The sequence below is a fragment of the Heterodontus francisci genome, chromosome 11 (assembly GCF_036365525.1).
Source record: "Heterodontus francisci isolate sHetFra1 chromosome 11, sHetFra1.hap1, whole genome shotgun sequence".
Classification (NCBI taxonomy): domain Eukaryota; kingdom Metazoa; phylum Chordata; class Chondrichthyes; order Heterodontiformes; family Heterodontidae; genus Heterodontus; species Heterodontus francisci.
Genome location: NC_090381.1, coordinates 103,811,641 through 103,836,808, shown reverse-complemented (window position 1 = coordinate 103,836,808; position 25,168 = coordinate 103,811,641). Strand labels below are relative to the sequence as shown.

The 25,168-nt window shown below is 43.4% G+C and overlaps 1 protein-coding gene across 7 annotated transcripts in view; it reads right to left on the bottom strand.

The window, feature by feature from the left end:
• Window positions 1-25,168, bottom strand: part of LOC137375437 (mediator of RNA polymerase II transcription subunit 12-like protein) — a 604,549-nt gene that overhangs the window by 8,441 nt on the left and 570,940 nt on the right. For all 7 annotated transcript variants that reach the window (XM_068042658.1, XM_068042659.1, XM_068042662.1 and 4 more), the window contains one exon: window positions 24,054-24,128. In XM_068042658.1, coding sequence (XP_067898759.1) covers window positions 24,054-24,128 — 75 coding nt within the window. The remainder of the gene's footprint in view (window positions 1-24,053; window positions 24,129-25,168) is intronic.

Sequence of the window (25,168 nt, the reverse complement as noted above, 5' to 3'; positions counted from 1 at the left end):
ATAGTTTTCAAACACAAAGAGCAGCAGCAATGTCCTGAAAACTGGAAAAATGACAGCAAAATTGCCGAGCATCAATTGCAAAGCGGCTGATTTATTATCGGAGTTCAGGCTGTTCAAACAAAGAACAGAGCTTTGGTTCGCCGACCTGGGTGTGTCTGAGTCAGATAGGCAGACTATCAAAATCCATATTGCAATTGGAAATGAAGGCTTAATTCAATTAAATACATCTGGTCTCACAGAAGAGGACCAAAGGGATCTGAAGAAAAATTGGACAATTCTAGAAGACCAGTTAAAGAGTCCAAATTAATTTTTGCATCCACAAAGTGACGCAGTGGTTAGCACTGCAGCCTCACAGCTCCAGCGACCCGGGTTCAATTCTGGGTACTGCCTGTGCGGAGTTTGCAAGTTCTCCCTGTGTTTGCGTGGGTTTCCTCCGGGTGCTCCGGTTTCCTCCCACATGCCAAAGACTTGCAGGTTGATAGGTAGATTGGCCATTAGCAATTGCCCCTAGTGTAGGTAGGTGGTCGGGAAATATAGGGACAGGTGGGGATGTGGTAGGAATATGGGATTAGTGTAGGATTAGTATAAATGGGTGGTTGATGGTCGGCACAGACCCGGTGGGCCGAAGGGCCTGTTTCAGTGCTGTATCTCTAAACTAAACTAAACTAGGGTTCATGGCATTTCGTCAGCAACCCCACGAGTCCACTGACCACTTTATTAGTAGGTGCACGGAAAAGGGTGCATACTGTGACTTTTCAAATGCCGAGCTAGCAGAAAGAATCGCCAAGCTGGTGATTGCATCCACAACGATCGATACATTTCAGAAAGACCTGCTAGATAAACCCAAAGGTTGCAGCATTCACGAACTGCTTGAGGTCAGACATAAATATGAAGCCATCACTGTGGGCTGACAGAGTCTTATAAGGTCTATGTACAACCTAGACGGTGAACACACTGATGAGAGCATCCAAGACTGGGAAGCCATGTTAGGGAGGTGGACTTCTACATGTGCCAAAGAGTTGCCCGCCATTCTTTGATTTCTACAAAGCATGTGACACGAAGGGTCACTGCCAGAAACAATGCAGAAAGAGTAAAGGCTGAAGGAGCTGTGAAGAATCGCGCAAAGGTTCCAGCAGACAGTACCTTCAGGCAGCGATAAAGACAGGAGCAGATACAGCAAAAAAAAGCATACAAGAGGTAGCGGACAAAGGAATGAAGAGCTGATATGAGGTGAGGTGAGCACACTTTCCATACTGTCCATAGCACAGGATGCATAGGTGTCATTGCACCATCTGAAATTTTTGTCACAATCCAGATCATCTGTCCACAACAAGTTGGAAACATTTGTTATTGCCAAAAATAGATACAGGAGCAAGTGCGGATTCTATAAGAAATGTACCCAAACAAATTGAACGCCATGGCAAAACCAACTGCTGTACAATTGTCTACATACAACGAATCAGCCATTCCATGCTTAGGATCCATCGTGATATATTATAAATATAACCAGTCATCCTGGAAGTCACAAACTTCGACATCGTAGAGAAAAAAGGTCCAGCGATTTGTAGGTCTATCCGGCATGCTGAGATCTAGCCTTGGTGACGATACATGCGATCAACCAGGTGCCAGAAGGCAAACCGTATCAGGAGATACGCCCATCACTTCAGTCAGCGATCTAACAGTACAGTACCCAGATTGCTTTGATAGAATTGGCTGCTTCAAGGGAGCCGCAACTTTATATCTAATAGAGGATGCCATACCTTCAATCAACCCACCTCGCAAATGCAGCATCCACATTCAGTCCAAACTGAAAGTCAAACTGGACAGGATGGAAACCGATGGGATCATCAGAAAGGTACAAGAATACATGGGTTGGTGCAGCTCAATCACGAGTGTAGTCCAAGAAAGATGGATCACTTGGAGTCTGCCTGGATGTGCAATGGTGGAACAAAGCGCTCAAGCATGTCCACAAGATTCCCACACTCTAAGAGTTTAACCTGAAATTTGCAGGGGCCAAATTTTCCTCAAAACTAGACACAAAGAATGGTTATTGGTCAGTGCATCTGGCTGAGAAGTTTCAAGAGCTGACTACATTCCATACCCCATTTGGTCGGTATTGTTTTCAATGCCTTCCTTCTGGGCTATCAATTAGCCAAGATCTCTTTCAGGCTCATATGGAACATTTTACTGGTACAGTACCAGGTTGCATATGCATAGCAGATGACATTGCTGCAGTGGGAAGGACAAAACAGAACCTACATCTCCTGATGCAAGAAGTGTGCAAAGAAGAGCAAGTAATTAACCATCACGAATGCAAGATCAATGTACGACAAATCAACTTTTTTGGGTCAATATACTTGAGTGCTGATATTCATCCTGACCCCAGCAAGCTGCAGGACGTTCATGCGATGCCAACATCCCAAGATAAAGGAGGATCGCCAATGCTATTTAGGTCACCAACTTTTTATCTCAGCACATCCCAAATTTGGCACAGAAAGCATCGTTTCTACGGGAATTATTGAATTAATCTCACTTCCATCACTCAACTCTTCCAGAAGTGAGGGGCATTTTTGGAAAAACAGGGGAGGATGACAGATGTGCATGACAGGAAAGCAGGTAAAGAATTGCCAGGTTTAAAGATAGGACAGCAAGTAAGAGTTCAGCATTCCACGGAAGGTATGTGCAGCCAGCTGAAGTAACAGATCTATCCAGAGCCAAGGCATTACAAGGTCCAAGAGCACATTCTATGCAACATCCAAGCATACTACTCCCACTGATCACTGAGAGAAGATCCAACAACCGCAAGCCAACATCATAATTACTAAGTAGGGGTGTGTGAGCCAACTGCCAGGAAGATTTAGAGACCCAAAACCCTACGAGTTCTCTAGCTCATCATTCTGTACCTTACAGACACACATTTTTCTTTCATTGTAAATAGTTATGCTTAATTATAAGGGGGATCATTTTTAGTTCATAAAAGGGAGAAGTTGTAGTACACCTTTAAGGTGTGGTTACATTTTCAGTATACCTTGCTAGAGAGGAAATGATGTAACATACCATGTTACAGGCCGAATGGCCTGTTCCTGTGCTGTACTGTTCTTTGTTCTTTGACTGATTCTCATCCTCAGTCTGCTACTGATCACCAAACAGACCAGACATGTTCTTTTGCAATGCAATGCCATGCTACTACCTTCAATAAAGGAACCCCTGATGCATGGTTAGTACCTTGATGTCCGAAGTCTTATTAAGCTCTAGGAAAAGAAAACACAACACTGGCTGCCCTTTGGAATCTCTCTCAAGTGTTACTCATTATTTGTGAATCCATGCAGAAAGTATTTGCAAGATATCTAGCCATGGGGCAGGCAACATAAATAACCCTGTTCTAGTCCTTACCTGGTAATGCACATGTTTATTTGCTAGTAGATGTCACTTGATAGAAATCAAAAGTGGGATCCCTAATTAATTTTAGTGCAAGGTCTCTATCAATCAGTTCTCCCATCTTGTGGCATTCCCCGAAGGGAATAGACAATCTGTTTCTAAGCCTCTGACAATACTGTTGGTTTCACATGCTCTTACATTCCTACTCTACTCCGTGGGAGGCAGTTTTATCTGTCCTTGGTCCCTCCTGCCAGATAGTCAGACCAAGATTAGAAACTGCATACGAGTGTACTCAAGGCCAACATTCCTTTTCAACCCAAACTACCAAACAGATTGAGCAGTCATTCATCTCATCGCTACTCCAGCTGAGAATGTCTGCCACATTTGCCTGAAAAACGAGTTGCCGTAATTTAAAACTAATTTACTATGTGAAGCAAGTTGTGATGTGTTAAGGTGCTTTATAAATCCATGTGTCATTATTACTAGAACAGCATTGGGCTATATCTCCAGGTTCTGTTTGACACTCTTTCCAATTTTTAAGAAACATAGAAAAAAAAATATTTTTCCTTGTACTGAATTCTTGCATTGTGCTATCACACAAGATTCCTAAAATTGCCTTGTGGTTGGTAACTGTAGCCGAATCAGCAGTGAGACCTGAAAGCCAGTATTTTCTTTTCCAAAATTAATAAAGCCCGTTAAATTTTCAGTTACGGCAACTTCACAGACAGTAACTTAGTTCACACTCAAACTGGAGCTAATAAGATCGACAAATATCTCCCCAGTTAATTTGGATAATTGTAATCATAGGCCATTCGCAGGCTTTTTTGTAGAAACTTTCTTTTTAAGCTTAAGAAGCTTTTTGCATATCACCTTTTTTATTTTTCTTAACAAGCGAAAACCAACAAGTATGAGCTTTGCTGACATGTCATTGTTCCTCATTTCTTATACTGTGCAAGTGATGGAGAGAAAGGGTTAAAGTTGGAGGAGTGGGGTGGTGATATTAAAAAGAGTGAACAGTGAGAGTATGCTCCCTGGCCTTTGAGCATGCATTGATTTTTAAATAGTGTGAAATTTAACAGAGAATATTTTGAATGATGTTGACTGGAACAGCTCAGGTGGGTCTCTCATACAACTGAGTTCAACTTGGTCACTGAGAGGAACTGGCGGATGAAGCCACCTTACTCTTACTAGAACAGCATTGGGCTACATCTCGAGACTCCTCCTGAAATTCCTTCTGATTTATAAGAAACAGCAAAAAATAAGTTTATTTTCCTTGTAGTGAATTGCTTGCACAGTGTCAAAGAGTTAATTATATTCCTAAAATTGTTTTCTGTGTTTGGTAACTGAAGCCTGAGCCCAATGGGACTTGAAAATCAGTACTTTTTTTTCCAAAATTAAAAACCCCTGTTAAATTTTCCAAGTCATAAAAACTTCACAGACAGTTGGCTTCGTTCACACTCAAACTGGAGATATCCAGAATGACAAATATCTCCCCAGTTAGTGCCGATAAGTATGATTGTAGGAAATTTCCACACATCTTTGGAGAAACATCAGCAACAAATGATGGGGAAATCAGAGTAGTTATCCCATAGGTCATTATTGTATAACTCTGGTGACTGCTTTGAGAATAGATGCTAGGTGGCTTGGAGGAAAGAAAACACTTTATTAAAAAAAAAGGTCAATCATCTTTTCCTGAGGGAAAAAACAGGCTAGGAGAATGCATTGCACCCTTAAGGCAGGAAGATGTGCATTATGCCTGTAAATGGGCACATAGCACATGCGAACATACGAATTAGGAGCAGGGTTAGGCCATTCAGCCCTTCGAGCTTGCTCCGCCATTCAATAGGTTCATGGCTGAACTGATTACTCCACATTTCCACCTACCCCCGATAACCTTCCACCCCCTTGCTTATCAAGAATCTATCTACCTCTGCCTTAAAAATCTTCAAAGACCCTGCGTCCACCACCTTTTGAGGAAGAGAATTCCAAAGACTCACGGCTCTCAGAGAAAAAATTTCTCCTCATCTCTGTCTTAAATGGGCGACCCCTTATCTTTAAACAGTGACCCCAGTTCGAGATTCTCCCACATTGGGAAACATCCTTTCCACATCCACCCTGTCAAGACCCCTCAGGATCTTATGGCCAGAATTTTATGCCGCCCCAGCGGGTCGGATGGTAGCGTGGGGGCGGTGTAAAATTGAACAGCAGGCTCTGGGAGGCCGCCCCGCCCCGATTCCGCCTCCAAACAAGTTTACGGAGGTCAGGCAGGGGGGGGCGGGGGTATGAAACGGTCCGCCTGCCCGAGGCCAATCAAGACCATTAAGTGGCCACTTAAGGGCCCTCACCTACCTCCAAGGGTATTTTAACCATGGCAGGTGGGTGTGCCAGGGACGTGAAAGGCCACCCAGGGATAGCTGCTGGCCTTTCCGTGCCCCGGGGGAGGGGGGGGGGGCATGGCAGTCGGGCACAGGGTGCCCGATTGAGGGCCGCCCTCGCCTCCCAACCCACCCCTGGGATCCAATATGCCCCCCTCCTCCCAAATGACCACACTAGCCTCACCAGGGCACGACCGATCCCCCTGGTGAGGCAATCCAAACTTATCCACTCTCTCAGGTCCAGGCGTTGGCTGCAGTCCCAGCAGTGTCCATCGCTCCCGGTGGCGCTGCTCTGACTAAGAGCTGCCGGCCCGCTGATTGGCCGGCAGCTCAATGAGGCAGGACCTCCTCCCTTAAATGGGTGGAAGTCCTGCCTCAGGCCAATTAAAGCCTGGGGATCCATAAAATACGGGACGGATCCCCAGGCAAGGTGGAAGCGGATTCGTCACTGACTATTACGTCGGAGTCGGGCTCCCGTCCGCCCACTGTAAAATTCCGGCCTGTATGTTTTAATCAAGTCACCTCTTACTCTTCTAAATTCCAGCGGATACAAGCCTAGCCTGCCCAATCTTTCCTGTTAGGACAGCCCACGTATTCCAGGTATTAGTCTAATAAACCTTCTCTGTACTGCCTCCAACGCATTTACATCATTCCTTAAATAAGGAGATGAGTACTGTACACAGTACTCCAGATGTGGTCTCACCAATGCCCTATATAGCTGAAGCATAACCTTCCTACTTTTGTATTCAACTCTGCTCGCGATAAACAATAACATTCTATTAGATTTCCTAATTACATGCTGTACCTGCATACTAACCTTTTGCAATTCGTGCACTAGGACACCCAGATCACTCTGCATCTCGGAGCTCTGCAATTTCTCACCATTTTGACAATATGCTTCTTTTTCATTCTCCCTGCCAAAGTGGACAATTTCCCAATTTCCCACATTATACTCCATTTGCCAGGTCTTTGCCCACTCACCTAACCTACCTATATCCCTTTGTAGCCCCCTTATGTCCTCTTCACAAGTTACTTTCCTATCTATAGAGGGATATGGAATTAATGCAGGCAGGTGGGATTAGTATAGACAGGCATTATGGTCGGCATGGACGCGGTGGGCCGAAGGGCCTGTTTCTATGCTGTACGACTCTATGACTCTATCTTTGTGTCATCAGCACATTTAGCAACCAAACCTTTGGTCCCTTCATCTAAGTCATTTACATAAATTTTAAAAAGTTGAGGCCCTAGCACAGATCCCTGTGGCACACCACTTGCTACATCGCCAACCAGAAAATAACCCATTTATGTCTACTCTCTGTTTCCTGTTAGCTAGCCAATCTTCTATCCATGCCAATATGTTACCCCTTACACCATGAGCTTTTATTTTCTGCAATAACCTTTGATGTGGCACCTTATAAAATGCCTTCTGGAAATCTAAGTGCAATACATCCACCGGTTCCCCTTTATCCACAGCACATGTAACTCCCTCAAAGAACTCCAATAAATTGGTTAAACGTGATTTCCCTTTCACAAATCCATGTTGACTCTGCCTGATTACCTTGAATTTTTTGAAATGCCCTGCTGTAACGTCTTTAATAATAGTTTCTAACATTTTCCCTAAGACAGATGTTAAGCTAACTGGCCTGTAGTTTCTTGCTTTTTGTCTCCCTCCCTTTTTAAATAAAGGAGTTACATTCACTATTTTCCAATCTAACGGAACCTTCCCCGAATCTAAGGAATTTCAGAAAATTAAAACAAACGCATCAACTATCTCACTAGCCACTTCTTTTAACACCCTAAGATGAAGTCCATCAGGACCCAGGGACTTGTCAGCCCGCAGCTCCAACAATTTGTTCAGTACATGGATTTCAGCAAGGCTTTTGACAAGGTCCCACATGGCAAACTAGATAAAAAAAAAATAAAATCCCATGGGATTCAGGGAAATGCAACAAGGTGGATACAAAATTTGCTCAGTGACAGGAAACAAAGGGTAATTGTTGATGGGTGTTTTAGCGACTGGAAGGCTGTTTCCAGTGGCATTCTGCAGAGTTCAGTACTGGGTTCCCTGCTTTTCGTGGTATATATTAACAATTTGGGCGTAAATGTAGGGCGTATGATCAAGAAGTTAGCAGACGACACAAAGATTGGTCGTGTGGTAGATAGCGAGGAGGATAGCTGTAGGCTGCAGAAAGATATTGATGGCCTGGTCAGATGGGCAGGAAAGTGGCAAATGGAATTCAGCCTGGAGAAGTGTGGGGTGATGCATTTAGGGAGGTCAAACAAGGCAAAGGAATACATGATTAATGGGAAAATACTAAGAAGAGTAGAGGAAGTGAGGGACCTTGGAGTGAATGTCCACAGATCCCTGGAGGTAGCAGGACAGGTCGATAAGAGGTGGTTAAGAAGGTATATGGAATCCTTTACTTTGTTAGCCGAGGTATAGAATACAAGAGCAGGGAGGTTATGCTGGAACTGTATAACTCATTGGTTCGGCCACAACTTAAATACTGTGTGTAGTTCTGATCACCTCAATACAGAAAGGACATATCATAAAAAGCAAAATATTGCAGATGCTGGAAATCTGAAATAAAAACAAGAAATGCTGGAAATACTCAGCAGGTCTGGCAGCATCTGTGGAGAGAGAAGCAGAGTTAAGGTTTCAGGTCAATGACCCTTCATCAGAACTGGCAAATATTAGAAATGTAATAGGTTTCAAGCAAATAAAGCGGGGGTGGGGCAAGAGCCCTGAAAGGATGTAATTGCACCAGAGAGGGTACAGAGGAGATTTACGAGGATGTTGCCAGGACTGGAAAAATGCAGCAATGAGGAAAGATTGGATAGGCTGGGGTTATTCTCCTTGGAACAGAAGGATGAGGGGAGATCTGATTGAAATGTACAAAATTTTGACAGGCCTGGATACAGTGGAGGTGAAGGGTCTATTCGCCTTAGCAGAGAGGTCAGTGATGAGGTGGCATAGATTTAAAGTGATTAATAGAAAAAATAGAGGGGAGATGAGGAAAAACTTTTTCACCCAGAGGGTGGTGATGGTCTGGAACTCACTACCTGAAAGGGTAGTTGAGGCGGAGACCCTCAATTCATTCAAAAGGAGTCTGGACATGCACCTCAAATGCCGTAAGCTGCAGCGCTGCGTACCAAATGCTGGAAGGTGAGATTAGAATAGGCGGATTTTTTCGGCTGGCACAGACACAATGGGCCAAGTGGCCTCTTTTTGTGCCTTAAACTTTCTATGATTCTACCACTTCCTTGGTGATTATGATTTTCTTGAGTTCCTCCCTCCCTTCCATTTCCTTACTCACAGCTAATACTGGGATGTTACTTGTATCCTCAATAGTGAAGACCAATACAAAATATCTGATCAATTCATCTGCCATCTCCTTATTATCCATTATTTATTTCCCAGACTCACTTTTCACAGGACCAACGCTCACTTTGTTAACTCTTTTCCTTTTTAAATATCTATCGAAACTCTTACTATCTGTCTTTACATTTCTAGCTAGCTTTCTCTCGTACTCTAATTTTACCTTCCTGATCAATCTTTTAGTCATTCTTTGCTTTTTTTTAAATATTCTGTCCAATCTTCGGATCTGCCTCCCATCTTTTTGCAAATATAGGGTTTTTCTTTAAGTTTGATACTATCTTTAACTGTTTTAGTTAACCACGGATGGCGGGTCCCACCCTTGGAATTTTTCTTTCTTGTTGAAATGTACCTATTCTGTGTATTCTGAAACATCCCCTTAAGTGAATCTCTATTGACCTATCCCTTAAGCTAATTTGCCAATTCACTTTAGCTAGCTCTGCTTTCATGCCCTCATAATTGCCCTTATTTAAGTTTAAAATAGTAGTCTGGACCCACTCTTCTCTCCCTCAAACTGAATGTAAAATTCAATAATATAATGATTGCTACCACCTTGGGGGTGCCTTAACTAGGAGGTCATTAATTAATCCTATCTCGTTGCACAATACGAGATCTAGTATAGCCTGCTCTCTGGTTGGCTCCAGAACGTATTATTCCAAGAAATTATCCCGAAAACATTCTATTAACTCCTCATCTCAGCTACTTCTGCTCATCTGATTTTTCCAGTCCATATGTAGGTTAAAATCCCCCATAATTATCACCGTACCTTTCTGACAAGCTGCCATTATTTCTTCCTTTATACCCCATCCTACAGCACAATCCCCAATCTCACACGATATATCAGATCTTCTTGAACACAAAGCATTTGTCATAACCGCGGAAAGAGAAGCAGAGTTAACGTTTCCAGTCAGGGACCCTTCTTCGGAGCCCGCAGAAGGGTCACTGACCCGAAACGTTAACTCTGCTTCTCTTTCCACAGATGCGGCCAGACCTGCTGAATGGTTCCAGCATTTCTTGTTTTTATTTCAGATTTCCAGCATCCGCAGTATTTTGCTTTTATTTGTCATACCTGGATGCTCTGGTGCACCTCCTGATGGCTGACACTAGCACTGGCACTGACTTGAACAGCCCTGCATGTCCACTTGACTAGATTCAGTGCAACAAGGTCATGGACCTTGTTGAAGATTTTATTGGTTTCTCATTTTTTGCATCTCCCTACTATTCCCGTGAATCAGGTCTATTTGCCCAATAGTTCAAAATGAGTGAATTGTGAGTGAATTATTAAGTGGCAGCAATGTTTTGAGGGTCGGGGAACTAATGAACGGACAGATTGGCACCCAGAAATCTAAAGTGGGGGAGGGGTGGGGGGTGGGGAGATGCAGGGTGGTGGGGGGAATAAGAGATGGAAAGAAAAATATGTGACTGCAGGAAAGCTGGGATGAAACCCATAAAATTCTGGAAATAGACAGGTCAACAGTTGAAACAGAATGCTTTGATAAAGGGTCCGATGTATAACTCGCCTGTGATACGTAGTTCCAATTTAATCTGGCAGAATAATAGAATTTTTATAATAGATAGCGATTAAATTAATACACAGATAATTAAGAACAAATGCAAATGCTTTACCTATTGATGTGAGCAACATTTTATCCTCTTGGAACACAATGCATGAATCGACTGTTATCAGCATCAGAAGATAGATAATGGCCCAGCTTTGCTTCCCCCACCCTTCAGCCTGAAAAATGTCTGCACCGCAAACTGCTGGAAATGCAAGCTGGTAACAGTGAGGGCGATGGGGCCTCTACGGCCTTGATGAATGACAGGACCAAAAAGTTATCCCCTTAATCAAAGATTGAAAACTCTTTGAAAGGACAGAGTAGGAAATAGGGTGAATTAGCATCAAATCAGGTACAGAAAAAGAAAGAGGAAAAGAAAGATTGGATTAAGAGATTAAAAAGAAACAGAAAAGAGTAAGAAAAAAAGACAAAAAAAAATGTAAAATGTAAAATCTCTACAAACAGTTTTCTACCTGGAGGAGTGAGACTCCATAGCTTTAACTGTTCCTTTCAAGGCTGGGAGGGTGTGACTGGCTTTACAAGAACAAAAAAATCTTGTCATTAAAAAGGTGGTAAAGTGGCAGCCCTATCTTACAGCAGTGAGGTTAATGGGCAATTAACACGCAAAGGTAGCAAATTCTTGAAACACACGGGGAGTTTGAGGGGCAGCTGTCATTATCACGAGGCTGACAATGAAGTGACAAATCATCCAGCAACTTGTGGTGATTTGCACCTCACAGGGTTACTGCTTTGTTGCTGGAATATTTACACATTAATAACAACATCAACATTCAACTTCGCTATTATTTTTGCCAGCAAATTCTGGCCCCACGTTTTCTTAAAGAACTTTGGCCAAATGCATGCTGGGGATGAGATTGTGAACAGGACTGACTAAATAGGACAGCTGTCATCAGTTGGATCAATCTTCACATCCCGAGGGCAATAAATTGCTGTACTGTCATTAAGACTGCCAAATACCAAAGAACATTGTTGGTTACCACAGCACTGGTTCTAGCACAATATAGTTTGCAAGATTTCACAGTAGAAACTGTTCACTGTAAGGGTGCAGATCAGGTTAAAGGTAACTATTTTCTTTCAGGAGGAGGATTATTTATCAAGTTTACATGAGGCAAAGAGGCAGGTGGCCGTAGCATTGTTCCTTTGAAAATGACATGCACCTTTTCTCTCATCTTAAATATAAAGTAAATTTTCATCTGTCTCTTAAGAATAAAGGCAACTTGGAGAGTGCTTTTTTAAAATTCTTGAAAACCATGCTCTAATCTCTGTATAATGCAACATAGTCTCTGAGTCTGTCCAGAACTCAATGTGTAATGGGCATTTTTCAATTGTGAAATGCCACATAATCAACAAATTCTGATGAATGCCAAAGAAGATCACTCGAACGAGCTGCTCTGATCTGCAGAACAATCCTGCATTCTTATTTGCTCAACTATGCAATCAAACTCAATACCCTAGTGAGGCACACTACACCAGCAACAAGGAGGCAAAGCAATGCTATCATCAAATCATAGAACTAACATAGGGGAGGCCATTCAGCCCATTGTGCCTGTGCCAGCTCTTTGAAAGAGCTGTCCAATTTAGGTTGACCATGAAAGTGATGAACATTACAGCTAATGAGGCATGACCAAATATGGATCAAAGAACAAGTAGATGCCTGATCTGACTTATTAGCTCAAAACATTCAGGAGAGGAAGTGGAACACCTGACTCAAGAGAGTCATGTTATAGATTCAAACAGAATCCTACAAACATGGTAGAACTGAATAGAAAACTGAGTGTGAACATCACAATGTCAAGAATATTAATGGCTACCACAACACTGGTTACAGCACAATGCAGTTTGTACAATTTAACAGTTAAAACTTTTCATTTTATGGGCGCAGGCCAGGTTAAAGGTAACTATTTTCTTTCAGGATATAGATTACTTAGCAAACTTATCTTTCACATGTTTAGGCAAATAGTCAGTTGACTACAGCGTTGTTGCTTTGAAAGTGAACAGAGAGTGAATTAGGAAGCCTTATACAATCCAAGGGACAACCCTAAAAGGAAAGGGAATAGGGCACGGGGCGGCACAGTGGCGCAGTGGTTAGCACCGCAGCCTCACAGCTCCAGCGACCCGGGTTCAATTCTGGGTACTGCCTGTGTGGAGTTTGCAAGTTCTCCCTTTGTCTGCGTGGGTTTCCTCCGGGTGCTCCGGTTTCCTCCCACATGCCAAAGACTTGCAGGTTGATAGGTAAATTGGCCATTATAAATTGCCCCTAGTATAGGTAGGTGGTAGGGGAATATAGGGATAGGTGAGGATGTGGTAGGAATATGGGATTAGTGTAGGATTAGTATAAATGGGTGGTGAATGGTCAGCACAGACTCGATGGGCCGAAGGGCCTGTTTCAGTGCTGTATCTCTAAATCTAAAATCTAAACAAGAATGGGGGAGGGGTGAAAAGAGACCCAGGGTAGCCAAAGGTCACATTGATGAACCAGAGGATTGAAGCTTGTGAGAATTAGAGGGGGCTGGAAGTGGAATGGTGGTGAGGAATTGGAGAAACAAATAGTATGGATGAAAATGGACAGAAAGTTGCTCTCAGAGTAAAGAGACGGAATCCCTCCATCCATGCATGCCTCAACAGCAATATTGTTTTTCATCAGGAATATTTTTTTTTAATACTCTGACCAGCTTCATCTCCAGTGCCCATTGCTTCAGAACACAATAAAGATGGGGAGAAAGCAATATGGGAAATATGGCAGGTCAGTCATAACGTCATGCAAACCTATCCACCTCTTTCACTCGGATCTCTGGCGATAACAATATATGCCACCACAGATGGGAAGGGATGGAGTATAAATCTTAAAACAAATGGGTAATCCAATCTCATTATTATTGGATCAAGTAAAATTCATTTCTCACGAACTGACGCCAGCCTTACAGTTGGTAGGTTTACCTCCACCCAGCTGTGTTCTTATTCAAAACTGCTCATTCAGCTCTCCACACGACACTGGTTAAAGTAATGATCCCTTTTCCCCACCCAAGAGGAGGAGAGGAATTTATACAAAACTATACATAAGCTTATGAAAATCTCAGTTTTATCCCCAGCCAGAACATGAAATGCAGGCAGATCTGTGCTGTAAATAAGAATCTCAGAGTTTCCAGTATGGAAAAAAATAGTGTATGATGAAGAATCTGGGCACTCACAAGATGAGACAGAGCCAAGAAATCATGCTGCAAAGGGTTGAAACTGTATCAGGCCTGCAGCACAATTACTCGATCCTCGTTTTAGAATCATAGAATGATGCAATGCAGGAGGTCATTCGGCCCATTGTGCCTATGCTGGCTCTTAGACCTATCCAATTAAGCCCACTTCCCTACTCTTTCCCCATGACATGGTTAAAATTTGCAAGGTTAATGATCTATCCAATTACTACTGGCAGCACCTATGCAGTCATATTCAGCTGGTCTCCGACACTGGAAACATCAGAGGAATGTATGATGGCATTAAGAGAGCTTTTGGGCGGTAACTGCAACAACTACCGGGGACTCTCCCTGCTCAGCATAGTGGGGAAAGTCTTCGCTCGAGTCTTTTTAAACAGACTCCAGAAGCTGGCTGAGCGCATCTACCCTGAGCAACAGTGCGGCTTTCGAGCAGAGAGATCCACCATTGACATGCTGTTCTCCCTTCGCCAGCTACAGGAGAAATGCCACGCACAACAGATGCCCCTCTACACTGCCTTCATAGATCTCAGCAAAGCCTTCGACCTCGTCAGCAGACGTGGTCTCTTCAGACTACTAGAAAAGATCGGATGTCCACCAAAGCTACTAAGTATCATCACCTCATTCCATGACAATATGAAAGGCACAATTCAGCATAGCAGCGCCTCATCAGACCCCTTTCCTATCCTGAGTGGCGTGAAACAGGGCTGTGTTCTCGCACCTACACTGTTTGGGATCTTCTTCTCACTGTTGCTCTCACATGCGTTTAAGTCTTAAGAAGGAATTTTCCTCCACACAAGATCAGATGGCAGGTTGTTCAACCTTGCCCGTCTTAGAGCGAAGACCAAAGTACGGAAAGTCCTCATCAGGGAACTCCTCTTTGCTGACTATGCCGCATTAACATCCCACACAGAATAGCGTCTGCAGAGACTCATCGACAGGATTGCGGCTGCCTGCAACGAATTCGGCCTAACCATCAAACTCAAGAAAACGAACATCATGGGACAGGACATCAGAATTGCTCCATCCATCAATATCAGTGACCATGCTCTGGAAGTGGTTCAAGAGTTCACGTACCTAGGCTCAACTATCACCAGTAACCTGTCTCTCGATGCAGAAATCAACAAGCGCATGGGAAAGGCATCCACTGATATGTCCAGACTGGCAAGAGGGTGTGGGAAAATGGCGCACTGACACGGAACACAAAAGTCCGAGTGTATCAAGCCTGTGGCCTCAGTACCTTGCTCTACTGCAGCGAGGCCTGGACAACGTATGTCAGCCAAGAGCGACGTCTCAACTCATTCCATCTTCATTACCTCTGGAGAATCCTTGGTATCAGGTGGCAGGACCGCATCTCCAACGCAGAAGTCCTCAAGGTGGCCAACGTCCCCAGCATATACACCCAACTGAGCCAGCGGCGCTTGAGATGGCTTGGCCATGTGAGCTGCATGGAAGATGGCAGGATCCCCAAGGATACATTGTACAGTGAGCTTGCCACTGGTATCAGACCCACCGGCTGTCCATGTCTCCGCTTTAAAGACGTCTGCAAACGTGACATGAAGTCCTGTGACATTGACCACAAGTCGTGGGAGTCAGTTGCCAGTGATCACCAGAGCTGGCAGACAGCCATAAAGGTGGGGCTAAAGAGTGGCGAGTCGAAGAGACTTAGCAATTGGCAAGAAAAAAGACAGATGCGCAAGGAGAGAGCCAACTGTGTAACAGCCCCGACAACCAATTTTATCTGCAGCACCTGTGGAAGAGTCTGTCGCTCTAGAATTGGCCTTTATCGTCATTCCAGGCGCTGCTCCACAAACCACTGACCACCTCCAGGCGCTTACCCATTGTCTCGCGAGACAAGGAGACCAAAGAAGAAGAGAAGAATTATCTATCCAATTCCCTTTTGAAAGTTATTATTGAATCTCCTTCCACCACCCTTTTTCAACAGTGCAGGTAAAAACAAAATACACATTGCGCCAATCACCTAAAATCTGTGTTGCTGACTCCTCTGCCATAAGAACCAGTTTCTCCTTATTTATTCTATCAACCCTTCAAGATTTCAATCACCTCTATCAAATCTCCCCTTGAGCTTCTCTCCGCTAAGAAGAGCCTCAGTTTCTCTAGCCTCTTCGCATAATTTTCTCTTCCAAAAAATTATGAACTGCAACCTCATCACAGATTGCTTAGATATTTGTACATCTTTTTCACAGGAAACTAAATTTTCCTTTTCTTGTTTCAGCAGCTGACATTAGTTAGTTCTTATTGTTTCAACCTACACTTTTCCTCTCCCAACTGCCCCCCACTCCCAACATCTCCACACTTCGTTCCCCTTTGGTAAGCTGGACTTTAGGTTCTGACCAAGTGCATTGGAGGGTTGCTAAACAGGTATACAATAGCCCCATAGTTGACTCTCTAAACTATTTTCTATGGACCCTGAGAGGGAGAAGTTTGCATTGCTTTTCCAACCCGACAGCTTGAATTAGGTCAAGTATTTACTAGCCTGGGGAAAATTAGGGCGGCACAGTGGCGCAGTGGTTAGCACCGCAGCCTCACAGCTCCAGTGACCCGGGTTCAATTCTGGGTACTGCCTGTGGAGTTTGCAAGTTCTCCCTGTGTCTGCGTGGGTTTCCTCCGGGTGCTCCGGTTTCCTCCCACATGCCAAAGACTTGCAGGTTGATAGGTAAATTGGCCATTATAAATTACCCCTAGTATAGGTAGGTGGTAGGGAAATATAGGGACAAGTGGGGATGTGGTAGGAATATGGAATTAGTGTAGGATTAGTATAAATGGGTGGTTGATGGTCAGCACAGACTCAGTGGGTCGAAGGGCCTGTTTCAGTGCTGTATCTCTAAACTAAACTAAACTAAAACCCTGCCCTATTGCTCTGCAGCACTAGGTACCTGTGCACCATGTGTGATACCAATCGGACATTTGGTAAACTTTTTAAAATGTTTTCATTTTTTAAAAAATAGGCTGGAAAGAACTGAGCTACACAAGTCAGGGAGGACACAGAATTCGATCCCTGATCTGCATCGAGCTATTTGATGCCAGCATGGATAGTGGTGCTACTAATTGCCTCACTCCCTGCGAATACAGCGCTGTGTGGAGCAATAAAAAGCAAGTGTTACTATTCCTGATCGTTATCCTGTGACCTCTGTGTCAACCGTGGCTCAGTGGTAGCACTCTTGCCTCTGAATCATGGGTTCAAGTCCCATCCCAGAGACTTGAACACATAATCTAGGCTGACAAATCTCTGCCATACTGAGGGCCAAAGGTTACACCTTACTGACACCCAAAACAGATTAGCTGGTCCTATGCCTCATTGTTGCATGTGGAACCATACTGTGAGCAATTTGGCAACTGCGTTTCTTACATTCCAACAGTGGCTATGCTTCAAAAGTATTTAATTGGTTGTAAAGCATTTTGAGGCATTCTGGGGTTGTGAATGGCTCTATAGAAATGCAAATTCATTACTTTCTCTCAGGCACAGTTCATATGAGGGCGAGGACAACATTAGTGGTGACACCCCAAATGATGATTCATCCATTATGAATGTCCACAAGGTCAATGCAGGAGGGTAGGTTTCATGAATATTTACTCCTGTACGAGTCTCTGAAAGAGGATTCGGGGTGAAAATGAGAGAATTGGGGTGAGGAGGGGGAAGAATAATCACCGTGATCAGACTTTTCAGTGACAGGAATTGATCAAAGGCAGGTTCAACAACTGTTACAGTAGAACAGCACCAGTTTTTTTTATTCTTTCATGGGGTGTGGGCATCGCTGGCAAAGCCAACATTCGTTGCCCATCCCCCAATTGCCCTCGAGAAAGTGGCGGTGAGCCACCTTCTTGAACTGCTGCCGTCGATGCTGTGCAGGTACACCCACAGTGCTGTTAGGGAGGGAGTCCAGGATTTTGATCCCACCAGTTTATGTTTTAAAAAGTGTACAAATAAAAAAAAGAGCTGCTCAATTTACAGATTTCTGTGTACAAAAGCAAGAACACTCTGATTTCAACTGTGCAATTAGCAGCAATTACCAAGAGTCAGGCACCCCATTAGCGGAGAATATAGGATTGGGGTTGGCGACAGGCATTGAGCTAGCTTTGAGGTAACTAGTGGTCACAGTTAGTCTGCTCTGATAATTGAGGGTGAAATACATTCAGTCTTGTTCAGTAACTATGCTCCAACGGTTGTATGTTGAAGAATTATATCACCCTGGAGATCCTGTTTTAAATTGAGTTTCACTCTGAGAAAATACCAGAAGTTTGCAGACTCCATTAAAATCACAAATCATAAAAATTTCCATATTTTTTGAATGCAACTTTCAGTGAATAAATGAAGATTTTTTATGTATAGAACAGGATAGAACAGCAATGTTCATCTCATACAATCCCGAATGCTATTGCTTTCTGATAACTACACGCATGTGCACAGTAAGGTGTTCAGAGGAAAAGGACCTGAAATGTCCATATGAATATTTGTTCCTAAAAGATCGAGGAAGTTGTATGAAAATGTTACACAAGGTCACTATTTCCAATCCATATGCATTAACCGCATTTGGTGCTCTACCAGAGTGCCAGATCCTTCTTGACCAGCAGTTTTAGCTAAGGATGGGACTGGGGAGTGGGTGATAGAGAATAAAGAACAAGGCTACATAAGCTGTAATTTAAGGGAACACATGTGGGACACAAGTCCATAATTAGTGGGGGAAAAGCAGTCATGACGAACATAACACAGACTGGACCCGGTTGTTGTTCTCCTTTTATTCCCCCATGCCACCAGCCCCCACCATTCACCCGAGTAAAGTTTGAGCCTTGTGTGCCACAGGTTTGTTACCTAAGATTTGTGGGATCTCAGAGGTCAATGAGGTCATTTACTTTCTGATGATCTGGGCCCAGACATGTCATGGCACCTTGAGATTTCTACACGTTTCCTGTCTCTATTGATCTACCAGAACAATATTTATATTCCTCAGTATTCGTAAAACATATTTTCTGCAACAATAACACTATTTTCCTTTTAGTATCTGGCACTGTCCCAAGAACAGAAGGTCCGTGACAGCATGCATGCATCCCCATCCCAATGCTCGAAAGGGGATCTGAGCAATGGGTTAATTATTTTCAGCAGGGGCCCATGCATAAAGTTTGACAACTCCACCACGTTGTCACTTGACAACAAAACCTGCTTTGTGCCTCTATGTTGGGAGAGAGCTCAGCGTACCGATGGCGACATTAAAACTCCACCTAGCCAGCAGCCAAGCTTTGGAAACAAGAGCTCTTCCCTGATGAAACGTGAATTGCAGCTGTTGGACTGAGACCATTAGCTGCAGTTTAACGGCAGCTGAGGATAGATGCAATGAGAGACTTCTAGATAAAATGGTGAAAAGGACAAAAAAAAATGCACAAGAGTGAAAACTACACCTGAAAGAATTGATCTGCACATGAAATATCCTGTGCCATATACCAATTAGGAGAAATAACAATGCAATTAGCTCCAACTAAAGAGTTTCCTCAATTATTGTTTCGAATAACTCTGCGCACAATGGGCTTTAGCAGCTATTGCAGCAAACATGCCACCAAAATATTAAGTAGTTCAGTTGATAGTGCCTGAGGGCATTACATAAACAGCATTTAACCTTCCTACCAACACTGTACACTAATTGGGACAATTGTGGATCAATCTTTTTGTATTTCTCTTGTGCATCGCCCCTGTCCCTTTGACCCAATGATGACAACCATGCCCCATCCTCTGGAATTCCCTTCTGAAAATTGTCTGCCTCCCCACCTTCAACTCCTACTTTAAGACCCTCCTTAAAATGCACCTCTTTGACCAAGCTTTTGGTCAGCACCTCCTAACATCAGATTCTATGGCTCAGCATTCATTTTAGTCTCATCAAGTCCCTGCAAATTGTCCTGGGACATTCCTCTTTAATAAGGTATTTTATAAATGCATGTTGCTGTGGTTGTATTGTGGCAAACTGTGTTTGTGTCACAGTACGCTGCCTTGTAAATAGAATAAAATATTGCCATATGTCTGGCATGTAAGAGCACAAATACATGGTATTATGGAGCACTAGGATGTGAGTTAATACTCACAATCACCTCACACTGTTGGGCACGTGACCATTTAGGAGTTAACCAAACAAGCCCTCGAACCTGTTCCACCATTCAGTTAGATCATGGCTGATCTGTATCTCAACTCCATTCAGCTGGCTTAACTCCATATCTTTTATTAGCCTTACCTAACAAAAATCTATCAATCTCAACCTGAAAATTTCAACTGACCCTCAGCAGACTCTTGGGGCGGTAAATTCCAGATTTCTACTATCCTCTGGGAGAAAATGTGTTTCTTGTTGTTGCTCCTCAATGCCATAGCTCTAATTTTAAGATCACGTCCCTTCATTCTTGATTCCTCCACCAGAGGAAACAGTGTCTCTATATTTACCCTTTCAAATCTTAACATAAAAACTTTGATTAGATTACCCCTCAGTCTTCTAAACTTAAGGAAATACAAGCCATGTTCATGTAACCTGTCCTCATAATTTAACCATCGAAGCTCTGGTTTCATTCTGAAATGACATCACAAATGATATAATTGTGGAGAAACAACAACCAGTAACAAAGTAGTTCCCTACAGGGAGGTAGGAGCAGATCAAAGAGTGCATCATCCCAAGCCTGGACTGACGTAACTCATGGCTGCGCATTTCAGAGCAGCATCTGAAGAGACCTTGGAGTAAGCCGTTAGCTTTCCAATTTGATGGTAGTTGGTTCCAATTCAGTGATAATTGGTGCAAAGAAAGATGGGGAAGAGGGCGAGAATGTAATGCAAACAAATGAAAACATTTCTTTGGCTTTCAATGGGTTAGAGATAAGAGGAGGAGGAAAAAAAGAGGAACAAATCAGAATTATTTCTGCTTTGCTGCTCTGTACTGGCTAAATTTCACATCAAGTCATTAATGACAACTTTGTGCCCTCACTGTTATCACTGTTTAACTACTTGCCCAATGCTGCACAGCTAGGTGCATTCCATCGAGTGTAGCATCCCCAGAGCCATTTGCACTGTCCAAAACTCAACAAGAACAAAGTCTCTATGGCGACCACTTCTTTTGAGTCTATTCGCTCAGCTTCATTATCTCCTTTCTCAGCCAAGGACTTTTCAACCACCCAGAAGTCAAGAACACCTAACAAAATATTTCTCCTGTGCTTGCACAGTTTATAGGTCTACAACTAGGTGGTGGGGGGTGTGGGGTGGGGGGGGTCATAGTCTCAGGGAAAAGGGTCGGGCATTTATTCAAGACTGTGATTGATAAATCTTTGGGAATTAAGGGATCTTGGAACAGGGTGAGAAAGTGAAGCTGATGTAAAAGTTCAACCATGATCTTACTGAATGGCGGAGCAAGCTTGTTGGGTCATATGGCCTACTCCAGCTCCTATTTCTTATGTTACTATGCATGCTTGTGAACTTGGTATGAAAAGTGGCAGATACCCTGTGTCAGTAGGGTCCAAGTCCCGAGCAATGACATACACCCTACAGACGAAGTGGAAATTCAACCCGAAACCTTCTGATGCCATTAGACAGCACATTATAGTCAATTAATTACTTTTGAAGTGTAATGACCATTGTTCTGTCCCTGATTTTGCCCCTTTGGCTGTATGCAATTATAACTTCTCAACCAATAACATATAGATTGCTCCCTGACACCACTGGGTTTCCCATTTATCATAGACCCTGTCAGATAAAGTGGAGTTTCTAAACATGTCCTCACTAACTACGTCCAACAGACACACTTCACCTTCTCAATATTGCATTCCTTCCCATTTACAAAGCATGTCATTTTTGTCATGGAATGTTTTATAGAGCTGGCAGACCCAGGATCTTCCATATCTGTCCCTTTCAGCGGATGTTGCATGAGCCCGATAAAGTGCGAATTGATCCAATGATCTGTGCCATCTGACTACTTGGCCCGAATTTTACATTGGGCGAAGGCGGACTAAAAGTCAGTGGGAAGCCTACCTCCTCCGGGTCTGGGAGCCGCGCTATGATTTTAAATGGCCCAGGCCCTTAATTGGCCTTGGGTGGGACTTGCACCTCTCTGAGGCAGCAAAACCTGCCTGTAAGAGCTGCTGGCCAATCAGCGGGACGGCAGCTCTCAGTCCCAGCAGCACCAGTGGGAGCGGTGGCCATTGTAGTCCAGTGGGGGTGGTTGGGCTGTGGGGTAGGGCCCCCCCAAGCCCGCAAGGAGGCTGCAGGCGGTCGCTAAATTACTGCCCTTGTATTGGGGTAATACAAGGTTATCATTGTTTCCTTAGTGCAGTCCCCACCGCTTATTGTGGACACGTTGATGCCAATGCAATTTGTCCACTATACACTGTGGCCATTGGTACATAATGACCAAGGTCCTGGTGGGAAATTCGATCCACGTAAGAGATTTAGCGGCACCGACAACATGGAGGGAATCTTCATCCTCCATCTCTTTAATTCCTGTCCAATTGCCCCAGTTCTATCACGGGATGCCTCGTGTGCCCTGACCAGTAGGTATCAGTAGGACAGCGAGTTAGATGGGCTGAGACCATGCTTGCATTTCTTCCATCAGTAACAGAAGAGTTTGAACTGTGTTCCTTTTAAAATGGAGCCGGAACGTGTGAATGGAACTAAAGGAAGAGGAGGAGTAGCTGCACAAAGTGTCTGCAATAGTTGGCGTGCTTACCAAGGTTAAGCGATCCCCTTTGTAATTGATGCTTATGGTAATGGCAAATATTTACCACCATTTGCCCAATATAAGCAATTGTTCAGGATAAGTAGTGGTTAAAGTGGTGAGGACTGTGCTGCATTCCTGGTTTGTAAACCATGTGGTAGGTATAACACTGTTGTGACAGGAACACCACATGCCAAACCGAAAATATTAATTTTGTCATATGGAACGTTGCCTGAGACTTTTAGTGGACATTACAAATAACTTCTAAAAAGCAGAACAGAGCAACTAAAGATAGCCCCATGCACAATTTGCATATGAGTAGCTGAAGACCGGCTGGGAGACAGAGGTAATTACCGTCTAGCCAGAATAATAGGGGTGCGCTCTGATTCCGTTATCTAGAATGGGTTTTGTCAACGTGGGTCGTCAAGCCTTCGACACCCATTGACTTTGAAAGAGCCAAACCCCTCCCCCCACCAAGTATGTTTGCACAGCTTCAGAGAAGAACTTTGAATTTCAAACAACCTTCCAGAAACTTCAGTTTACAAAGAGGTGGTCACACGACATACCTGTCTGTGTAACTCTGAGTTTGTGAATTGTGCCTCAGAAGGAAGAGAAACTGTAACTGTAAGCCGGCAAGACAGCTGCAATGTCTCTCTCTCCAGCAAAGATCCAGAGAAGCCTCAGCTGCAAACCTACAGCCCAGCACAGCCAACAACTAAGGTGACATGGATAAAGCCCCTCTTCTGCCTCCTGGAAACAGAGAAGCAAGCCGAAACTGTGCACGTGGCCCAGCAAGGATTTCAGGACTACAACTTCAACTAAGTATTCTGGGACTAAACTTCAGTATTTAAGTTCCATTTATTACTGACTTTACTCCAACCTCCCAACTCTGTTTCTCCCTCTGTAATCTATTTGTGTGTGTGTGTGTGTGTGTGTGTGTGTGTGTGTGTGTGTGTGTGTGTGTGTGTGTGTGTGTGTGTGTGTGTATAAATGTGAGCATGGATGCATCGCATATTTTAGTAATCTTAACCGGTTTAGAGTGATAAGGTGAATAAACTTACACACTTCTTGTTTAAACTCAAGAAAACCTGTCTGATTGGTTCATTTGCAATTATATTATATTAATTATATTATAATTATATTAGATGCTCACTGAGGTGGTAAGTTAAATCACTGTGTTTAAAAAGAGATAAACCCTGTTGCGGTCAAATCAGAGAAGGGCAAAAGGGGAGCCTGAGACCCCTTCCTCAACTGGTCGTAAAACTGTACACGGTGCAGTACAGTAGACAACACCTGGACAGTATCTGCAGTTTCTGAATGCAGTGGATAAAATCTCCACTGCAACACCAAAGAATGTAGTGACAATTAATAGATTGAATGTAATTTCCATCCTCATGTTGCTTTCACAAGGCAACGAGAAACTTTCTTACAGAAATATTTAATCAGCTACTCACCAGTGCTTGCTGTGATTGCGCTGCTTGTATCCCTAGTGCCTGCTGATTCTGTTGTTGCTGCTGCTGTTGTTGCATCTGTAACCAGAGGGGACAAAACATTGTGGCATTTGGGTGATCGAGAGTTGCAGAATTTTACACCATGGAAGGAGACCATTTGACCCAACTTTCAGTAGGGAGCTCTCCGAAGAGTATCTACTGAGTCCCACTTCCTCGTCTTTTACACCAACACTACAGGACCTCTTAAATTTTCTATTATTTTACAAGCAGTTTCACAATTGTACATGTATGGATTTGACACCAGATTAAGTGGGCAATATTTAGCATATTGTTATCTGGTAAACTGTAGGGCCATCAAACTGAACCTTTACATAAGGCCCCTGCAAAGAAACACCATTCTTATATCCATTGTGTTATAAGAGGGAAGAATATCAATTTTGGGGGTTTTGAAGTTTCTGAGGCATGGTAATGCTGCCAAAAAATAATAGCCTTCTCCTAAGCCATGCTAGCAACAACACTGATGGAATATACAGCACAAAAAACAGGCCATTCGGCCCAACCAGTCCACGCCAGAAATAGAATAGTGGGGTAGATTGAAACTAGTGTGGAGGGAGAGAGACATTTAATACAAGCAAACAGCATAGAATTGAGTTACACAATGAGCATATTTAAAGTAGATTTCAAGCAGGTTAAAAGTGAGAATACAATTAGGAAGAGGAGGTAATGCTAAAACAGTTGACGAAATGATAAGGGATAGATAACGAGAGTTACCATTAGTGGCTGTGCCTTCAGCCCTCCAGGCCCTAAACTCTGGAATTTGCTGCCTAAATCTCTCCATCTCTAGGTCTTTAAGTTGCTCCTTAAAATCTACCACTTTGACTAAGTTTTTGGTCATCTGTCGTAATATCTCTTCATGTGCCTTAGTGTCAAATTTTTGTCTGATATGGGATAAATTCAATCCTGGCCGGATTTGGACTGTTGGATAGTGTTGGAATGCCAGGACGGGCATTCAGAATGGATTCTGGTAGTAAATCAAGATATACTGGCAGCCATGCAATGACAAACCTGCCACATGCATCAGTTGCGTGGGGGTGGGGACAACATGGTTGGTCCCTTGT